Source organism: Caloenas nicobarica, chromosome 1, assembly GCF_036013445.1.
Source record: "Caloenas nicobarica isolate bCalNic1 chromosome 1, bCalNic1.hap1, whole genome shotgun sequence".
In the NCBI taxonomy this organism is placed as follows: Eukaryota; Metazoa; Chordata; class Aves; order Columbiformes; family Columbidae; genus Caloenas; species Caloenas nicobarica.
The window spans coordinates 63,741,947-63,763,329 of record NC_088245.1 but is presented as its reverse complement, the minus strand read 5'-3'; the positions used below and the strand labels follow the sequence as shown (position 1 = coordinate 63,763,329).

General features: G+C 45.0%; 1 protein-coding gene across 3 annotated transcripts in view; it reads right to left on the bottom strand.

Annotated features, from left to right (window-relative positions):
* Positions 1-21,383, bottom strand: part of DENND2A (DENN domain containing 2A) — a 65,805-nt gene that overhangs the window by 12,866 nt on the left and 31,556 nt on the right. For 2 of the 3 annotated variants that reach the window (XM_065658709.1, XM_065658724.1), the window contains exons 4-14: positions 21,163-21,317; positions 16,184-16,305; positions 13,332-13,529; positions 11,176-11,269; positions 9,851-9,901; positions 6,694-6,881; positions 5,882-5,991; positions 5,618-5,687; positions 4,881-4,958; positions 4,257-4,397; positions 1,984-2,132 (exon numbers count right to left, since the gene is read on the bottom strand). In XM_065658709.1, the coding sequence (XP_065514781.1) occupies positions 1,984-2,132; positions 4,257-4,397; positions 4,881-4,958; positions 5,618-5,687; positions 5,882-5,991; positions 6,694-6,881; positions 9,851-9,901; positions 11,176-11,269; positions 13,332-13,529; positions 16,184-16,305; positions 21,163-21,317 (1,356 nt within the window). The remainder of the gene's footprint in view (positions 1-1,983; positions 2,133-4,256; positions 4,398-4,880; positions 4,959-5,617; positions 5,688-5,881; positions 5,992-6,693; positions 6,882-9,850; positions 9,902-11,175; positions 11,270-13,331; positions 13,530-16,183; positions 16,306-21,162; positions 21,318-21,383) is intronic. The other variant, XM_065658717.1, reaches the window with a different exon arrangement.

Below are 21,383 nucleotides of genomic sequence, written 5' to 3'. Positions count from 1 at the left end.
AGTTTTCAAAACGTGGAATTTCCACTAACAAGTAGAAGACACTGTTGACCTTATGAAAGGTTTACCAATCCAGTGCACTCAAGTCACTGGGATGGATTAAAATATAATAGTTTACTTAATTTTGAAGGCTATTTTCTTTGCTTTCTGTTTTTCAAGCCTTTAAAGTCCTTTGAGGTAATTTTCAAGTTTTTTCTCCACAAAAACAAGTCAAAGAAATTTCATATTCTGTTACAGGAAAAGACGACGACTCTCCTGAAATTGCTCAGTGCAACATCTTCTCAGAAACATCAAACATCAAAAGTCTTGTAGAGAGCTGGCAAATCTACAGTAAATATTTGAATCTGAGCCCTGTGACCTAACAGACCCTGGATCCTTAAAATGTGCAATTCTTTTTTTCACAGAAGAAAGCTGTATATGGCGTATTTAGAGATTCTAGAAACTATGATTCTATAGCTCTCTCCCATTCTCTTTATAGGCCTGGGTAGTTGGATTCATTCCTAAGGACCCTGGATATACTGGCAAAAGATACAGGTGAGAAGAAAAAGCCATGAAAACCCATCAAAGTGCTTTGAATTAGAGATATTCTGTAACACACACCATGGTGGTGTGCTGTCATAAAGATGTGATAGAAAAAGATCTGGTAAATAAAGGTTCGTTTTAAAGTGATGCCTAAAAAAACCCCAAAGTTCCCTATCATACCGTTTACTCTTACCACCCAGCCCTCATGTAGAGATTACAGTGTCATCTGTGTCCTTAAAGGATTTTCTCAGAATGTAAAATTTGTCCTACAGAGGAGGAGAAAAACCTTTGAAAACAAAGCCTGCCATCATAAATTATCATGTAAATCATATATGCTAAGTAGAAATACAGAATTCGGATGAATTCTCTCATTTTCAATGCAAGTCTGAATGCTTTGCATGAAATGTGTGGTTTAAGTATCCAGAAAACCAAATATCTACGCACATAATGTATCAGTGATGATAAAGAAGCAAATCTTCCCCTCTTTAACCCAAGGCAGCTGCCAAAAACTGCAAGCAGCCTGGATGCTACAGCTTCCCTCTTCCTGTGATGAGACTGCCTGAGCTCTGCTCCCAGAGAGCCCCCGATTCCTGCAGGATGAATTTTTCCCTTCACTTTCCTCTAGAAGGGGCCTCCCCATTCTTTGCTCCAGTGTTCGGTCACAGAGCTGCATTCTGCTGCCTGGAAGTTGTGAAAACAGACGGCTTAGGGGCATTGTACACTCCTGAAACCTGAGCGTGCTCCGAAGTGTCATTACTCATCCAGGCAGCTTTTCTTTCCCGGCCTCGGCAAACTCTCCTCCCTGAATCCTCAAGTGCTTCAAGGGCTGGAGAGCTGCCAGCCACCAGCTGCACAAGATCTTAAAGAAACCTGGGCCCGTTTCCACAATTTAGGAGAGCAAGCAAACAAACAAAAAAATTTTAAAAAGCATATTGAGCAGATTCAAAATAGAAGAGGGAAGTCCTCTGTCTCATCTCCCCTCACTGCATCCTTTACTTTCATCCCCTGCAAGAAAAAAGTCTTCAAGGACCAACCTTAAAATACAAGCTGAAGATTTAAGATTTTTGTGACATCAGAGAATAACCCAGAAGGGAAGGCAATCTCTGCTCAAAGCTTGATCCCTGGAAACTCCAGCACAGCTTAGTGGGGAACACTGCAGCATCATGGAGCAAAAGGAGGAGTTTCACTTCCTTAGCACCAGGCCTCTGCTCTAAAACCATCTGGAGGAAAGGGAATTTGGTTCTCCTTGGGGACAAGAAGCAGCACGCTTTTTGCAAGCTGCAAAGTGAAATTATGCTGCATAGCCTGAGTTCCTCACTCCTGGGTAGTACAAGCTCTACTCACATCAGATAAGAAGTTGGAAAAGAGCAGAGAAGAAAAAAGAAAGCAGAGAGATCAGTCACTGCAGTCTTCTCAGCCTCCCCTTCATGGCAGCAATCGGTTTAAGGAAACGCAAGAGGGTACCTGAGCTTGTCTGCGATAAAGATCACTCTCCTTTCCAGGAGCAGGGAGGCGAAGACTCTGCTCAGATGCCGCACGCTGAGAGATGTGAACAAGGACTCAAAATCGACGTGCTCAAGCCTGGAGTCAAGAGGTCGCCGCAGCTCGATGACCTGATGGAGAGAAAAAGGCCCCAGGTTGGCTCTCACTCTCCACCTGTACTGTGGTGGTACTGACTGGAAATACCTGACTGGTATTTTCACAGCGTTACTGGCTGTGCTGGCAAACACCGCACAGCGTTAAGCCCTCAAACACAGTCTTTCCAACAAATTCCCACAAATCCTTTTTCCAGATGAAGATGATCCAGACTCCATTCCAATGGGCACAGCATGAGGCCAACCACAAGTTCTCCCCACTTGGACCAAAGACAGGGAGCTCTTCATAAGGAGGAAAACTAGTTTGTGTCCAGCTAGGAGTGGTTTCCAGCCCTTCTGGCATTCAAGCAGCAGAAGGGCATGGAGCCTTTCAAATTTACACTCCTATTTTTACAGTTACAATTTATTAATTTTTTTTTAACTGCAAGAATCTGGATGCTTAACGTACTAACAATAACTTTTTTCTATGAGTTACAGAAATTACTTAAATAATTCCCGTCACAGCACCTTAGCACTTCATACTCCTTATCGTAGACAGAAACTTATCTAAAATGTTCCTGAAAGCCTCCAACACCAGATAGTTCATAAATCCTATGAGAAAATTACTCTAGTTCTGAGCTACCCTGACCAACACTAAGCCTGCAGCTGAAACATCTCAGTGGCAAATTACTTCAACTGCTTGATGTCTTACTGTCAGTATACACTCACAGCAATTGGTCATCTTCCTCTCTGTAGGAAACTTCTCATATATTGGAAGGTTATTATCACATGCCCTCCTTTATCCTTTGTTTTCTATATTAAGCAAACGATTTTCTCAAGCTTTGCCTGTATTTTCTAAACCACCTAATAAGCAGAACTACTCTTCTGGGGCTTTCTCCTAGTGCTTGCATTTTTTGGAAAATGATACTCTAAATAGTTTTCTGCCAATGCTGGAAGGCTTTTTTTTTTTTGCTTTTATTTATTATTTATCCCTTCACTTTCTTTCACAATGCAGGAGTTTGTCTAAATGACACCCTAAGTTACTTCTGCTCTCTTCATGGCCTGCTATACCACCAGGGCCGTTTCTGAAGCACTATTGCTCACTTAGTTACTTTCATGTCCTATTAGACTACTCATTTCTTCTTCCCAGTGTTTTGCTCTTGTCCATATTGAATTTCAGACTAAACCTTCAATTTAGCAAGGTCATTTTGAATTTTAATCCCTTACTCTCCAAAGTGCCTGCAACCCATCCCAGTGCTGTCATCTACCCATTGTGTAAATGTGGGGTTTATGCCATCAACTAGATAATTAATGAACATTAGGGATCCTAGAAACAAAACAGCCAAATCATTCCCACAGTGCACCATCGGGACTCTGCTCCTCAAGTGCAGATTTTTAACCAGCTATGTGTGTGCTCTGCAGTAATTTCATTTAGTTTGGATCGTTTTCAGTTTGGTTGAGGAGAATGTCATCATACAGCACTATGCTGAAAGCCCTCAGACACAACCTCTATCAACTTGCTCACTTCACTCTCTCTCACGTTCAAGGCATACCATGCCCAATAAGACTACGTTCAGTTTGGCTCCCTCCACTCTCCCACAGTCCTTCAGTGCTACCCCCAAAAGCTCTGCACTCTTAAAACCCTCCCACTGTCCTCACATCACACTGTGGGAGACGCAAAGTGCACCCTCACGTCCATGCTGTGAAAATGCCATTCCGAAAGGCTGCAACACTGCCCTGGTGTTCTGTATGGCGGTTCTCTATGAAGGATGCTGGAGCACATGCTGTGAATCCTGTCTTCAGGAAGTTATGTGAGGGGGCCTTGAGCAGATCCAAGATCACGTGCTACGCAGCACAAGAACCACCAGCCTCTGTCACTTGGTCTCAAGGCCAATGCCCCATTTCATCTTGCCATATTAGCACAGCTCGTGTGTTCTCACCTTCATCTTTACCATATGATTTCCTTTTTGATGGTCACTGGAAAAGCCTCCACGCCACCTCGTCTGGATCTCTTACTTTACTCCTTAGCTTCTGCCATCCCACAGCTGCCAGACAATCTGTCCTTGAAGATTCGCAGTGCTATGCCCCAGTCCCAACTTGCAGTCACCAGTCCCGCACCATTTGCTGGCTTAAGTGTCCCTCTCTCTAGGGTGGTGTCTTTACCTCTGTTCCTGAGCCTGGCAAGAAGTTCTTGACTGTAATTGTCCGGCCCAAAGCTGGGAAAGGTGCCTCCATGACACTCCTCATGAGAGGCTGCACCAAGGCTGGGGAAATGCCCCGTCTCTTCTCAACCTCATCCAAGATCTGAAATGAAGGCATGAAGACATAAAAACGTGTAAATCAGGAGGAAGGAGGTAACACCAGGAATGAAACGCACCAGCATCTACGTTCTCTCCTTAACCCAGAACTGACACGGAGCCTTGAATCATAAGGAAGAAGCTAAAAGGTGCCGTTGAAGACACTTAATTTCCTTCAGCAAGAGAAACCCAGCTCCAGTGAGGTCACTGGAAAACTTAATATTTGCAAACTCCCCACCACCCCTTGGAGTCAGGACTCCACCTTTTAATCTCTCAGTGCTTGTGAAGAAGGCAACAGCTGACAATCTAGTTTTCCTTTTAACTGTGTTTTTGCTAGGTTCTGGAATCAGCATGTGGTTGCCTTGCCAACACCATTTCAGGCCCTTTCTTCAACCATCAGCTTCCCTGATCCCCATTCTTCTGGTCTTAACTTCACTCTCAGGTCCCTCTTAGCCTACAGCACAAATTCCTTCTCTCTCTCTCTCCTTACCTTAGAGAACAGATTGAAGCATCCAAGGCGACTCACAATGCAGTAAACTTCTGGGAGACGCTTCCCTTTCCCACTGGGCTTTCAAGACAAAGGCAAATACACACACAAAAACCACCAAGAAAATGTCAGAGTTATAACTAGTGCAAAGATAGAGCGATTGGTCTCTCAGTTCTGCAGCACACTGCTGGCTCAGAAACTGGCAGACATTTGACAGCATGCTCCTGATGACAATACCTTAAGTCTGGCTCAAACCCTGGTACGCTAGCAACAGTGGGGAGAAATGGGCACATTCACAGTACAATCCCAGCCTTCCAAAGCCAAAAGACTAAGGCAGGGCAGAGTGCTCTACACAGACAACTCTAAGCCTAGAGGACCAGCACAGCTGGTTGCTGTTTAGTAACTATCTAAACCTTAGTAACTATCTAAACCTAAGGGAGACAAACCCTGTCTTCAGCTTAGTGGTAAAACAACAGTCCATGGTCATAATGTTAAGTGCTGGTGTAAGGAAAAGGTAAAAGAGCTACGTCTGGAGTGGAGGATGGTACTCAGAGAGGGACTTTGGCACTAAGCAGAGCAGAGGGGAGCAAAGCTGCTCTGCTGTCATTCTTTCTTTCCATACTGAAAGAGAAGAGCAGCAGCTTTCCACTTTTCAGAATGAGTGCCAGTAATACCAACCCCACAGAAGGCTGCATCTCTAGGAAAAGAAAAAAAAAACAACCCGAAACAGGCATAAATACCAGCAGCCTCCTACAGTATCCAAATCGCCTGCTTCCATCTTCCCCCGTCAGGACAAATGAGAATGTTTCACTGCAGAAAGAGAAACCATCACCCACATTAGAAGTCTCTGACATACAAACCAAATAAACCCACAATATTTTTGCATTTCCAATACACCCCTCTCAGGGCTCTGCCTGATTTCCTACCATAATAGCTCTCATATTTAACGATCTTGATAGAGAAGTCTGTTTCTCGTGAGTCAGGATACAACATCCAGTACTTACCTCGCAAACTGATGGATAGGGGCCCAGTCCTTTGCATCAGGGAAGCAAAACTGGGGAATAGCTTTCAACTGGTCTTCTGCTTCACGCATGAATTTGAACGAGCGCTCAAGCTAGCAGAACAGAGAGAAGGAATGTTTCCAATTAGTCATATGGGGATGGAATGACTTCAAATATTTTTCTTGTGACAAATGAAGAGGTGATGACAGAGACTAAGCTTCTGCCTGGAAGATATTAACATTTCTATGATTCTGGCTCACCTAATCTTTAGATATGTTAAAGTAACTCTGTGTCCCCAATTCCACCAAGCTCTGCATCTGTAGCACCTACCCCTGCTATATTGTGCCTTTAATCTGGAAGACACCTTGCAGCAAGCAGCCAGAGAATTCAGGTTTGAGGGGACCTTTGGTTACAATCCCATTTACAAGCACGCTGTCACACTGGCTCTGTGTTTCTCCCATTCCTCTTTCCCCATTTTGAGATAGACTATCAGTGAAAGCTGTGCCTTCCCTTTAAGAACATGTATCTTCTCCCAAGTGTCAGTTTTCTCTATAGAGAAAAGGGGGAGAGAGGTAATAGCTACATAAAAGTCATAGCCATGGGCAGCAGAAGATGTAAATCAGCTGCCCTTTCAACGTGACAATTCTCAGGGGGTGACTGCAGAGCCTCTATCTTCAGTCTCACTGAACACTGACACAGCAGAAAGGTTACTGATATAACATGCGGTCCATAGAGAAGCTGTGGCTTCTCCAGCTGTGCAAGTGCCCCACATAATGTGAGACATGTCAACCAAACCTTCCCAACTGGCACCGCACCTTCAACGGGAACTGCTGGGTGACCTCAGGGACGTAGGCAGCCCCAGCCTGCTTCTTGTGCAGTGACACCACGACGAAGTACTCAAACAGCTGCCTCTCTTGATATTCGATCAAGTCCCGTTCCAACGTTTGGTACCGCGGGGTTTGCTTCAGGCGAGATTTCACATGTACCAGGCGCTGGCTGTGAGCTATGAGGAAAAATATTAGAGATTGTGGCTTTGTCTAGCTCTGCACAGAGCACCAACAGCACTTTGCAGAGACTTAAAAATAAACTCAAAACCACCTCACTGCATTCACTTTGTCAGTGGCTGAGTAAGAGGTGGGAAACATTTGGAACCTGCACTATAAGTACTGACAGAGGCAAGACGTAATCTTGTGAGCGCCATCACCCTGAAGAGCTTTGGCAGCAGAAGGATTTCATGGATGGCTTTTACAGCTGAAGACAACCCAAACTGAGATCCATATGGGACATGGCGTAGCAGATAATGTCTGGGTGTTCATCCTAACACTCATGTCTGCATCTTTCGAAGCCAGCACAGTTAGGTGATTGATCACCTTTGTTCAGAAGAGGCTGTGAGTAGCAATCCCCATGGTTTTACAAGACCGGCACTTGGGCCAGGCTAAGGCTCCGCTAGCTGAGTAATGCTGGGGACTCCCAGCTTCAGTAAGGCAGGCTGGGCTATAGGCCAACAACCAAAAAATGTGAAAAGAGGTGCAAGTGAAAAAGGCTGGCTCGTGCCAGTCCTTCCTGTGCCAAAAACTAATCTCTGAGCGCGATGTTTCTACAAGTTCACCCAAGACAATGGGAAAACAAGAAAAACTGCCTAGCAAGCTGTAAGCGCAACACACATGAGCTTTGGGACAATAAACATTCCAGCATGGAAAGTAATGAAAAGCTGCCTGCTGAGAAGAGACCAGATTTTCTAAGACCACCCCCCCGCTTTGTTTTACAGTCACATCCCAAATTAAATCTCCATGATGTCTCCCTTACCCCTACTACAAAAGAAAGAATTAACTACAAGCAGAGACTACAGTGCATTCTCAGAACTGTGTTTTTTGTGAATGTGGGTGGCAATACAACATTTTGACAGAAACAACCACCACAGGGATGCTGCAGGAACTCCAAATACATAAGATGTCTGCTTGGGAGACAGCACTTCCTGAAAGATACTAATATACTTCAGGACAGACTCTTGGCCTTTTGTCTGGTAAAGTTGTGCCACTCATGGACTATTCCAGACAACATAATCTAAAGCAATCTTGAAGTGCCTCTTAAAGCAGAGAGTGTAACAATCTCTGGGCAGTTAAAGCCCTGGAAAGTTGCCTTAGACTCCTTTCTCTCAACACCTATTATGCTGTTTGCTCTAAGGCTGTAATTCTTCAGAAGCTTTCAGAAGTGGTTTCTGTTTTACCAGGGACTTCAAAAGGAGCAGTGTCACAGCAATGCTGAGTGCTTCTGAAAAGCTCGCTCAAGCTCTGCGTTGTTTATATTCTGTGCAACCTACTAAAGATACCAGGATTGTACTGCGGTCATTATGGCAGGTTTTGTCTCTGAAAATTTTTCCTTCCCAAGAGTCAGCACTTATGGCTCTGACATACAGTCTGATGATTGTTGTCTGAGGATTTACTGTGTCTCAGATGAAGTACAGTGACTTGCTAAGCAGAGGCTGGTGTGTTTCGCCTGTTAAGTAAAACACACAAAATCAGAAGTCCTAGATAAAAGAGACCTGCTGAATTATCTCACTTTCCTGTTTAAAAATAGGGAAGTCAACAGTTCAACAAGGCATAAAGCAAAATACAGGTGAAACTAGAGCAAACAGCAGGTGCCACAGCTCCTGTTCTCAGTTATGTAGACTTGCACAGTCACACAGATCCAGGTATGGATCTGGATATTGTTCCGAGTCCAGTGCTGTTGGATCTGACGTGACTTCACACGGTCTTCATCATCTCCTCTATAGGCAGTACCTAGCTGCAGTTATATAGATCTTACAGAGAAACACAGGATGATGCACATGATTCACTATGGCAACCAGTAACAGACAAGAGTTTGAGTCTTCCTGGCCACATCCACACTGTCTTTCTCAGCTACATCTGAATATGGACTACATTTCACAACATCATGTTTCAAGACAGTTGCGAATGTAATTTCTGCGCAATCTGGGCGCAAACTCTCTCTCCCTGCCTCCAGGCTAGCCTGAGAACCTGTCAAAAGGTAGGTGGTGGCAGTGATTTTCAGCTTGATCTGCCAACACAGCAGTACAGATAAAAGATTTCCCAATGCAGAGGAGAGCAAGATCATACAGTAGTTCTCGTGTGGGAAGCTTTGCTCACAAGAGGGAACTCAGTCTGAGCTTCCCGTTCTAAAAAGCTGAAAGAGGGCAAGGACGAGCAGCCCTAAACACAATGCACTGTGGTTGACAAAGAGCCCAAGTGCTGTTTATGCCCATCTTTTCAGCTTGGGAACTGACCCGTTACCCAGATCAGGTGTGCATGTGAGTCAGGAAACTTTGGAATCTGCGTGAGTTTCCATCTTGCGTTCTAACCCTGCCAGGACTTTCAATTTGCCACAAATTCCCAAAAGATAGTAATGCCACCAGGATGTCACAGGGTTAATTACCAGTACAAGGAGGTTCGGAAGCATATTATGGAGACCAGTATACCATATCACTCTACTGGAGTGAAGCACGTGATGCAACGCCTTATCCCAACTCAGTCAACGCAGAAGAGTTTAACTAGCAATAGATCATATAGTGCAACTCTGTTTTCCTAGCTAGCCAGTCTGGCTGGTGGGTTTTCTCCCTTAGCAAATGTTTTGTGAACACCCTGTCCCATGCAGTGCTGCCTCTGTCAGCCTGCTCACACATTTGTGACTGTGTCCTTAGAAAAACCTCACTGTATTTCCAGTGTCCAAGCCCTCTGCCAGGAAAGGCAGTGCAAAGAGCTTTGGTAGGAATTGGAACAGATGTTTGTTTTGGACTTCTGTAGTCCTCTGCCCATGGATTTTCTTCTACAGTATTGAGATCTTTGTTTTCTCACTGTGTTCTGAGTGGAAACAAGCTCTTTCTCCAAAGGCAGAGCATAGAGAAGTGATCTTGACCCAGGATCTCAGAGCAGAGTTTATCAGGAGCCATTTGCTCTCTTCACACATTTGCCTTACCTTTCAGCTTCTCTTCAGTATCACTGTCTGATTCACTGTTTTCATCTGTAACTAGACAAAAAGAAGGGGGAAGACAACGTAAGTAAAGCCTATTTACAAGTGTGCGCTTCTTATCACTGGCATGAGAAAGCCAGGCCTGGCAACTTCAGGGGGGAGAGAGCACAGATCCCAAGGGCCTTGTTCCTTTCAAGGGTGCACATACCCACAGACATTTAGCTTACTAACCCTGGTATCTTCTCATTCGTTCAGGGAATTAAAAATAATAATTTAAAAAAAATCAATTTTGCACAGCCAGAAGAGTTGCATAAAGAATAAAATGCCAGAGCAGTATTTTATCTGACTCTGTATAAGCACAACACCAAGGCAAAATACTGATTAATATGCAGTAGTTTGCAGGTTAAGGGACAAAAACAAGCAAACAAACAAAAAAAACAATTGCCAGACCGAATCAGTCTATATGGTCCAATAGCCTGTTTCTGTCAGTGCTGCTTTAGATGCTTCAGAGGCGGGTATAAAAAATGATGTAGAGACAAGTCTGGGATGCGTCCCCTGAAGGTTCATATAAACACACTCATCCACCCTGTGAGTGTAAATCCTATATAAAACAAGATAAAGAGTAACAAGTAATTGTGGGAAACAAATAGAGCTGGTGGTCACTTTCTTTTTGGAAAACAGGTTTTTTTAAATAAAAAATACTATGTTGGAAAGACATAATTTTAAGTTTTACAGAGAAGAGATGTTTAAAAATAATTGCTCTGAAGTACTTGAACGCTTCTGGCAAGTTGTTAATTGACAGTGGGAGGTTGAAAGTCTCTATTTTGATATGATGGAGATGGTCCTACAGTCAAGTCTAGAAACTGATTCCCAACTGAGGCTATTTGTTTATTGGGATGCTGAAGGAACCAGGACTGTTTCAAAATCTACTGTCTTCCATTGGACAGTTCATTTAAGTGACACATTCCTGCAAAATATTATCTCAACAAATCAGAGGTTTTGGACAGAACATTCCTCTCCAAAGCTTCCAGCCTGTTCCAGAAATAAACATCAAAAAGGGGGGACATTTTTGGTGTGACCGACAGGGTTGTCATGTAAAGCCATGGAATGAAAATGAAGCAAGAAAAATAAAAAAGTTCCATTTTAATGAACGTCTTTTGGGCACAGGAACAGCTATTATCTTCCTAAAAGAAAGGGTGGAAGCCCCAACTCAATCTCACTCTGGACTGGAAGAAGCACTAGAAGACATCACATAAATCACTAAGCCAGCCTAAACTCAAAGTCAAGTCCTCAAATAGTCTTGTATGTATAATGATGCAAAGTTCCTTTACCTTTCCCTGAATTGCTCTCTGTAGACTGTGATAGTCTCTTGACACGTTTCTTCCCCCTTCGTGCCTCATAAATGGCATTGATCTTCAACACGAGCTGCTCAGCAAACACACAAACAAACAAGGTTATTTTCCTCCCCAGGCAAGAAAGAAAGTTAGAATTTCATGCAAAGTGTTCTGTTTCCCAACCCCAGCCATACTGAAACTCTTCACTTGATGGCTCAGGACTGACATTTACCATCATCTGCCTTCCACAGCAACAGGCACCTGTGCTGCCAATGGCCACGCTCACTCTGATACAGCAGCAGCTCAGTCATGCTGGCGTGGCAGGAGCCCAAGGTAACAAGCCCTGATGAAAGGCCAGGCCTTAAGGCACTTCCACACTGTGTGGCCATATGAGGTCACTGGTGCCCACCTGCACCTCTCCATACAATGGCCCATGCTCCAGGGAGCACCAGAGGGTCCCTTGGGAACCTGTCCTGGTCTGCATGTTTGAAAGCAGAAAACTGGATGGAGGATGAGCTGTGGGATGTGTAGAAAAGCCTTCATACCAAGCACGAGAGAAACACATCACACAACGAATGCTAATGAAATTGGGATGGGTGGGAGCCAATGATGCTGAAGTACTTTATACTAGTGGTTTTCCTTGTAAAACCTTTAATTCCTGGCCTCCCAGCTGACCAGGAGAGAGGACATTTCAGTGTTGGGCATGGCTGGGCTTAGCAGCTCATTCAGTGCCTCTGGTCTTCCTATCCATCCCTAGAGGGGAGAGGAATTGCAGAAGGACCAAGCCAGCCTTCCCTGTGCCTTCTAGAGCAGAGCTGCTTCCTTATCAAGGTTCCAGGCAGGAGCAGCAGGGCATGGCCACAGCATTCAGAGTTATTCCAGAAGGTCTGTGATCCCTGCACCCATGTTCTGAGAGCTCAAGATAAGACAGGCCCATCACACACTTGGTCAGGGAACTCTGAATCCAAATATTTATGTGAGCAGCAGGATGCTCTGATGTGGAAGTCCAGCCTCCACCCAGCCACCGCAGCTTAAGTCTCAGGTTGATCTTGCCACTGACACAGAAAATCTCAGTTCTGAGCTTGCTCTTGCAAGACTGCTCAGTGGCACCACCTGGTAAAAATATACTTGTAATCTTCCCTTCAGCTGACATAAAATTATGTGTGAGCACACAGATAGAGCTCAAGCACATGCACAGATGTGTAGGCATACTGGGGAAGAAAACCCTAGACATCTGTAGTCCTCAGCTCATTCCTGAAGAGCTGAGGTATACAAAGAGGCCATTCAAAATCAGATACACAAACATTAACATAGATCTGACAACCAAAAAACAAAGATGATACACAAACACATCCCTTTTTCCCCAAATGAAAATTGTGGGTTCAGAAAAAAATCACCACAGGCAGTCCCTGGTAGCCTCTGCTTGTCCTGCAAAGACTGGGATAAGCAACTGTGTTTTTATAACTGTGTTTTTGAAACATTCATTAGATAGACTGTTGCCAAACCTCATTTGGACTGAATACACTTCCTGCTAAGTCTGAAAGAAAATAAAATTGAAACAGAGTCATGCTGTATCCAAATACAAAGTAGGAAACATTGCTCCAGAAAATGCTCATGACTACAGACAATTCCTTCTGCCACTGAAACGTCGGTATTTTCATTGTTCACCTACAATTGCACCCTACCTTGAATCAGAAACAGCCAATGCATGAATCAGACCTAGTAAAAAACAACAGATTGCCAGGAGGTAACAACAACACAGCAGACAGACAATTTCTGACTCTCATACCCATGAAGCAAAGAAGGAAATATGATGGGGTCTGTCTTTGCAAAAATATTGGGTTTTTTCCTCTCTGACAAACTTCAACATTTATCCAAAAATTAAAATGCCTTTTAAAAAATGGTTATTATTTTATGTCTCTTGACAATCATGATTTCTCAGATGGAAAAATAACTTCTTCAAAACTTGCAGAGATGTTTGTCAGCCTGCTCCTTTAGGCAGAAAGGAGGTTAAACATAAGTCAAGTCAAGTGCCAGGACAACAGCTATAGTGCAGGGATGCCGCACTGGAAACTAAAGCAAGCATTCTCTCATACCTTCTCTCATTCCTTCCCGGAAGAAGACACACAAAAGAGAGAAAGCCCTTGATTTACCTTGGGAATCTTCCTTCTCCTCTTGCCATTCTGAGGGTCTCCCAAGGAGAAGAAGGTGTCATCTGGACTGCTGGGGGTTGAGGGAGGGCTGATTTTGGATGGTGACCCAGTCCCATCACGGCTCAGCTTCCGTATGTCTGGCAGTTTGAAACTCCGCCGCTCTGAGTTTTGTCGGAAGAAAATGGGCTTGGAAAGCAACTGGAAATGGAGGAGAAGGAACGAATGAACACAGCACATCATGTACCTTTGCTTCATTGCTAACGTTGTCATGGTGGTAAATCCAGTGGGGTGGCCACAGCCCTCAGGTGGCAAAACAGAGCTGAGAATGCTGATTTCCAGATTTCTGCACAAGCAAGGAACCCACTAGGCTAGACCAGGACTATCTTGACCAGCAATTTAACCATCTCATATTCATTCCAGACCAGAATGCAATCTCAGGGGTTGGCCAAGAAGCCTTGCTCCAATGTGAAAAACAATCTCCCAAGGACTTTTGCAATCCAGAGACTGGGACTGTAAACAGGACAAGACCAACAAACCAGCCAACCACAAGCATTTGGGATAAGGAGAAACTAGCCAGGAAGAACACAGAAGCAGTGAGGCCAGACAAAAAGCACTGTCAGTGTGGGTGTCTTTGACGGTAGCCAGGACTAAATATTTCAGAGGAGGGTACAAGAAATGCCATGATAGACAATTATGGAGACTGGTTTCTTTCTAAGCTCATTAGCAAGTTCAGTGGGACCACAACAGTAGATATTCAACTACCAGAGTAAAGTTCTTAGATTCCCTGATCAAAAACAGCATCAGAGAAGCAGAAAGCTCAGCTCCAGGTAAAGAAGGGCAAACCACATCTCACCAGAAAGATGCTCAATAAGAACCGGTTTTGCCTCCTGCTACAGAGTTTTCCTGCAGTTATAACAAAGTTAAGTCACACCTTTGGTGGGCACTGTATCTGCACTCCCAGAGGATGTAGCTACATGGCACTAAATGATGTGGGGGAAGAGGTATCCAAGCTAATTCTGAAAAAGTCACAGCAGCCCTGTAGCCAAGGCAGCAGAATGGTCTGGCTCCATCAACAGACACTCAGCAGAGTTATTAGCCAGACCAATTCATTCATTCAGGTTAGCTCAGGTGTCTCTGGATGGTTTGGCAGAAGATACTCAACTCACAGAAATGCTCACCACCCAGAGAAAAGTCACATGTTAAAATGAGGCTGGGAAGAGCCTTTGCACTGAAAAATCTCATCCTGCACCAGTGATTATAAGCTACTACTGAAATTCTGTCCAGACCAATTCCCCATCGGTCTCTAGCCTGGGCAGGCTCTCCAGCGCGATTTGTGCTGCAGCTGCAAACCCATTAGTTGCCAAGAGAGCTGCAGTACTTCTTTTCTGACTGATGCAGATCATGGCTTCTAGATGTCAAAGCACTGTGGTATAACATAGTAAACAGCTGAACAGGAGTAATTAAGTGTCTTCTGCTGGGAATCATACTTATGGTGAAAAGCATTCCTGTGTAACCCTGCAGCCCCCTTTTGATAGCAGAAGTGGGAAAACACAGAGGACAGGTGATTGCAAAGCTCTCTGAAGCAAATCGACTCCATCCCAACACTCATATACAGATCCTTGCTGCTTTAGACCTAACTAGCAACAAGAATGAATTGAGAATCACTGAACAATTTTCACTTTTAAGTGTTGGATTATTGAAAGAAACCTCAGTTGCCGATTAAGCTGTTTGGAAAGAGCAACATGTGAAGAAACACTGCACGTCAAACTTCTGAAAACATTGGGTAGCGGCTCTAATAATAGCTACAACTTGGAGAGTATGGGAAAACCCTTTACTCAGGGAAAACATGTTTAGATCCCTTCTATCCACTCTGAACCCGGTTGTTGTCAAGATGACTTCTGCTGTCACACTGCCTCTGCTGTTCCAGGCTTGGACTATCTAAACAGACAACAGGAACCAACCAAAACTGCTCAGGAGGCTGAGAGCAGGGCTGGCCTTGGTAAGCCCTGAGCTCCGAGCAAGAGGTGCAGACCAACTTTTTACCTCTTCTTCTGGTTTCACTGCCAAGGAGGAAAACAGCACCAGGCTGTGACCTGTGCTGCTGGTGGGAACACCCTTTTGGTATTGGCTTCCTAACCAGGGGTTTGGCATTGCATTGCTTTGCATTGCAAGAGCTTTTAAACTAAAAGAGGGGAGATTCAGGCTAGGCACAAGGAAGACATTTTTTACAGTGAGGGTGGTGAAACACTGGCCCAGGTTGTCCAGAGAGGTGGTAGATGCCCCATCCCTGGAGACACTCAAGGCCGGGCTGGACGGGGCTCTGAGCAACCTGATCTAGTTGAAGATGTCCCTGCTCATGGCAGTGGGTTGGACTAGATGAGCTTTGAAGGTCTCTTCCAACCCAAACTGTTCTATGATTCTATGATAAGGGAGGGGGCTGCAGAAGCATCTTGGCATCAGCGCAGGCAGGCTGCTTACTGCTCACTGACACTGAGCCAAGACCACTGCAGGGCTTGATTACTCAAGCACTTAAATGTCCTCTTTGATGGGAAGAAGACCTTTCTTGCACTATATTAGCAACACATCTTCCCCTCTACTAGGGGAAGGTAGTCCTTGGGTGAAAAAAAGTGAAAGCCAACAAACCATTTGTATAAGAGAATGCTGTGTTTATTTACCTTCTTAAAGGGCAATAAACCGCCTCTCATCACACTGTACTCTGTGGTAAAAGACAAAAAGGAAAAAACCCTGACATGATGAAAGTCATTGGCAAAACTTCACTTTTTCCACACAGGACCTGAATTTCACTCAAAAACCTTCTGAAGCAGGAGAGGTGGCCACCTGAATCAAAGTACCTTAGTGGGAGTCCCGGGTACAGAAGAGGTGGGGGATGCTGGGAAGGTCAGGACACATTTCTTCCCCAAACAGCGGCTGTTGGTCTCAATGTCTTCATAAGGGTTTTCCTTCGATGGTGGATCTGCAGCAAAAAGCCATAAGCAAGAGGTTTTAAGTGCAGAAAATTCTCAAGGTTTGCCATGAAAATCTGTTTGGGGATCTGCTGGCCTTCTCCCACCTCCCACACCAGACATAAAGACCTGTTCTCAAGCATTCCTGCAATTGCTTCATTCTCTCCATAGCCCTAGAAGTCCAGCTGCTTGCTGGACAGTGTCCAAACCCTGACACTGACATATGCAGCCATAGGAACATATCACACGTACTACAGATGGAAAAGACCCAGCAAGTCCTCAAGTTCATTTCCCTGTCTTCAGAGGAGCTGTGAGGTTCTCATGCACACCAGTCCATAATTATATTTCCTTCTTTCCAGTCTTCTGCTTAGAATTGTCCAAATGAAACTGTAAGCTGAAGGCTAGCATAAAAGTCCTCTCTCCTCTGTGTAAAGCCCATGTTTAGGGGAATCTCTGGTCATCATTTAATTAGGGCTGAAGTGAAACACTGCTCTTGGCCTCACCCCTGCAGAAACATTTAATCTACTCTCTGAACATGGATGTCTGCCACACAACACAGGTTTTCAAACATACCTACCAGTCGTGGATGCCTCAATCCCACAGGCCCCACTTTAGAAAGAGGGAAGGATTCACCTCACCTAACCCAGGCCATCCAAAGTCAGGAGGCTCTCTCCCTTAAGGACGGGAGCAGCCCTGGGAAGGACACCTCTGAAGTAACATTCAGCTCATTCTTACCTAGGATCCCCTGAAAAACACAAGGCTTGAACGACCACACAGAGAGGTGAACCTTTCCACTGATTTTGGAGATGAGGCACACAACTAATCCCAGTTTTAAACACCCAAAATTACATATAATGAACTCCTTACATCCCCACTGTTCAGCAGTGCTGGGAAATGCAAACATAAGTGTGCATGTCTTACACACACTTAGACACCTACAAGTCTATGGGGCCAGATGAGATCCATCCAAGGGCACTGAGGGAACTGGTGGAGGCGCTCACCAAGCCACTTTCCATTATTTCTCAGCAGTCCCGGGTAATCAGGGAGGTCTCAGTTGACTAGAAGTTGATGAATGTGACGCCCCATCTACAAAAAGGGTCGTAAGGAGGATCCGAGGAATTACAGGCCTGTCAGTCTGACCTTGGTGCCCGGGAAGGTCATGGAACAGATCATCCTGAGTGACATCGCATGGCACATACAAGACAACCAAGTGATCAGGTCTAGTCAGCATGGGATTATGAAAGGCAGGTCCTGCTTGATCAATCTGATCTCCTTCTATGACAAGGTGACCTGCTTAGTGGATGAGGGAAAGGCTGTAGTTGTTGTGTGCTTAGACTTCAGTAAAGCCTTTGACACTGTAACCCACAGCATTCTCCTGGAGAAGCTGGCAGCTCATGGCCTGGATGGGTGTACTCTGTGATGTGTAAAGAACTGGCTGGAGGGCCAGGCCCAAAGAGTTGTGGTGAATGGAGTCAAATCCAGTTGGTGGCTGGTCACGAGTGGTGTTCCCCAGGGCTCAGTACTGGGGCCAGTTCTGTTTAATCTCTTTATCAACAATCGGGGGAAGGGGATTGAGTGCATCCTCAGTAAGTTTGCAGATGACACCAAACTGGGTGGGAGTGTTGATCTACTGGAGGGTAGGATGGCCATACAGAGGGATCTAGACCAGATGGATCAACGGGCTGAGGCAAATTGTATAATGTTCTATGAGGCCAAGTGCCAGGTCCTGCACTTGGGTCACAACAACCCCAGGCAGCGCTACAGGCTCGGGGAAGAGTGGCTGGAAAGCTGCCTGGTGGAAAAGGATCTGGGGGTGTTGATTGACAACTGGCTGAACATGAGCCAGCAGTGTGCCCAGGTGGCCAAAAAGGCCAACAGCATCCTGGCTTGTATCAGGAATAGTGTGGCCAGCAGGACCAGGGCAGTGATTGTCACCTGTACTCAGCACTGGTGAGTCTGCACCTCAAATACTGTGTTCAGTTTTGGGCACCTCACTACAAGAAAGACACTGAGGTGCTGGAGAGAGTTCAGAGCAGGGCAATGAGACTGGCGAGGGGCCTGGAGCACAAGTCTGATGAGGAGCGGCTGAGAGAACTGGGGCTGTTTAGCCTGGAGGAGAAGAGGCTGAGGGGAGACCTGATCGCTGCCTGCAACTACCTGAAAGGAGGCTGTAGCATGGAGGAGGTTGGTCTCTTCTCCCAAGTAACAAGCAATAGGACAAGAGGAAATGGCCTCAAGTTGCACCAGTGGAAGTTTAGATTGGTTATGTGGAAAAATTTCTTCACAGAAAGGGTTGTGAAACACTGGAATAGGCTGCCCAGGGAAGTGGTGGAGTCACCATCCCTGAGGGCGTTTAAAAGACGCATAGATGAGGTTCTTAGGGACATGGTTTAGTGACAGAATAGGTTAACGGTTGGACTCAATGATCTTGAGGGTCTCTTCCAATCAAAAGGATTCTATGATTCTAAGTGTGTTCAAAAAGAACACACAACTCTGAAAAAGCAGGCTGTGACACCTCCATCAGAGCATCTAAGAAACCAGTGACAAAGGCTTAGCCCAAATATCTGCACAGGCAGACTATTTGTTACGAGATTTCTCTCTTCATTGCCATCATTTCATGCCATCCCAGTGGACCTAAAGCAACTGCCATTCTCTTATTGTCATGCTTGGCTGAGAGCAAAGACTGGAGGTCAGTGATGCTGCAGGCCTCTGGAGCAGGGACCGGTAATAGCTGTAGGATCTGTTCAAGTGCCGTGCTCCTACCTGCCTGCCCTCTTGGGGCAGGAGTGCAGCTGAAGGACAAGGACAGAAACCCAAGTCTTACCCAAAACTCTCTTTCAGCTGTGCCTTGGTGATAGCCAGCACTACAGTGGTGGATCTGAATTCACCAAGGAGGAGATGGTTAAGCATGTGTGACACCAGCACAGCAAATCTGCGAGAACATTTTGTCAGCAAACATGATCCTGTCCCTGAAAGTGGCTTCACTTTCTAATTCCAGTGGCACACTTCACTACTGAAAATATACTTCAGCTGTCACATAACTGGGCAGACTGGAGAAAAAAGAACAAGCCTGGGTTCTGTTGCCTACCTCATCTTCAGACTGCTCAGCAGTATGTCCAGTTAGCCCCAGTCTGGAAGAAAGAACATCATTTCCCCCTTTTTGACAAATAAACCTTGTCATCCATCTGCCCAGTGAAATTTCCAATGTTCCAGGTAAGCAATAGCAAATGGGTAAAAAGACGGTGCATGAAGGAAATCTGTGTAATTTACTGGGAAAGGGAACGGCTCTCCCATCAACAGCTGAACCTTCCATAAGTCATGCATATGAATGTGGGGTGTATGTCTGTGCTTGCAGGCCCTGATGGACGCACATGACAATCTGCGGGTCAGCACTACTGTCCTGCAGCTGAAGCCTTGGTTCCCTCTCCATTGGTGTGGTTTTCACATGTTGATTATGTTTTGTGGACCATACACAGCTGTGGTCTCGTGAAAAACAAAACAAAGCTTTTTTTGAGTTATCCCTGTCCACCCCTTTTTTCCAAGCTCCCATGGTAACACCACCAGGCCTGCAGGAATCAATTAAAGATCACTGGATCTGGGCAAAGCCTAAACAGGCAGCAAGAAAACAAAAAAGCAAACATACCCTATTAGCTGACAATTACCCATAACTTTGTTTTCTTTTAATCTTTGCAACTAAAAGCTGATGGGGAGAGGAATGTCAGGCTGATATTCGAGTTCAATACAAGCTTGGGACACTGGGGTGTACTTGTGTTTGAATGGATGGATTTGTCTATACAGGCACTCTGTAATGCTATCCATGTTATTCCAGCTGACAAGGTGACCCTTAGTCAGTGGTTTCTGAGACCTCCCACTATGCCCCAACACATAAAAACCTCAGCAGCTGCTCAGGCACTCCCCATTCCTTTCGTCCCCCAAGTAAAAGGAAGAAAAAGGTAAACACAAGCCCCTTAGCTCCACAAATGAGGCCAACAGCTTCAAAACGTCAAAAAGGACAGATTGGCATCACCTTGTCTGCCATCAGTCCCAAAGGAACACAATTCCTTTGAGAGATCTTTCTCATCAAGTATGATCAGATGTTTTTCACATCAAAATAATAATGCCTTGCCTGCTCCTGAGAAAGCACAGCTCCCCCCATGCCAAACAACACAGATCACCTTTGTAGGATTACAAAGCTATTTTCTTCCTATTCTGCTAAACTCAGCCAAGAGGTTTACACAGCTCCAGCCTACAGCTACTAAAGCTTCCTGAGGCTTTTTCAAGAGGCATGCTTCTATTTTATGTTCCATAAAAGGCCATCTAACTGGTAACGTTAAAAAACACTACATAAATTGAGAGTGTTACAGGAAACAATGATTAAGATGGCATTGATCTGCTACCAAAATTAGAGAACAAAATAAAACTCAGTTTTAAAGATTGCAGGACCCAGTTTCTTAATTTCAATGGTACCTGGATCCATACACAATTCTATTTCTGAACTGTGGAATTGACTTTGAGGCTATGTTTTCAGACTGGTCACATTATCTCAGCGGTGACAAGCTTACCATAATGGGCAGACCAGAGCTGTGAGAATTAACCCACAAGACAAAAGGAAGATAGAGGAGAGACGCCAGCAAAAAATGAAAGCGAGTTCCTACAGGCCTCAGTTTCATCTTTGAAGGTGATGAGTTTTGAAACATTCCACCCATTTTTCTTATTACTTGCCAATAATCTCTGTAAAATATGTCTTGGTTTGTATCTGGATAATAAACATACTCTACTCAGCAACTCTGGTGAGTGCCTGTTGACCACGAGTCTTCTCAGTTACTCAGCATGACCAGTTAAATCCCTCCCCTGTCCAAAGCTCCTACCCAGTATGTCCTGTCCAAAGCTCCTACCCAGGATGTCTTCATAGACGTTCTCCTCAGATAAAGTGCGTGTGAGGGCCAGCTTGGTCTGCGCATACCAATCCACCCGGCCATTCTCAGATGATGACTGCAGCAAGTCTTCAAACTCATACGACTTCCTGCACCATTGATGGGAGGGGAGAAGGAGCAAAGAGGAGAGCGATACAGTTAACCAGCATTTAGAA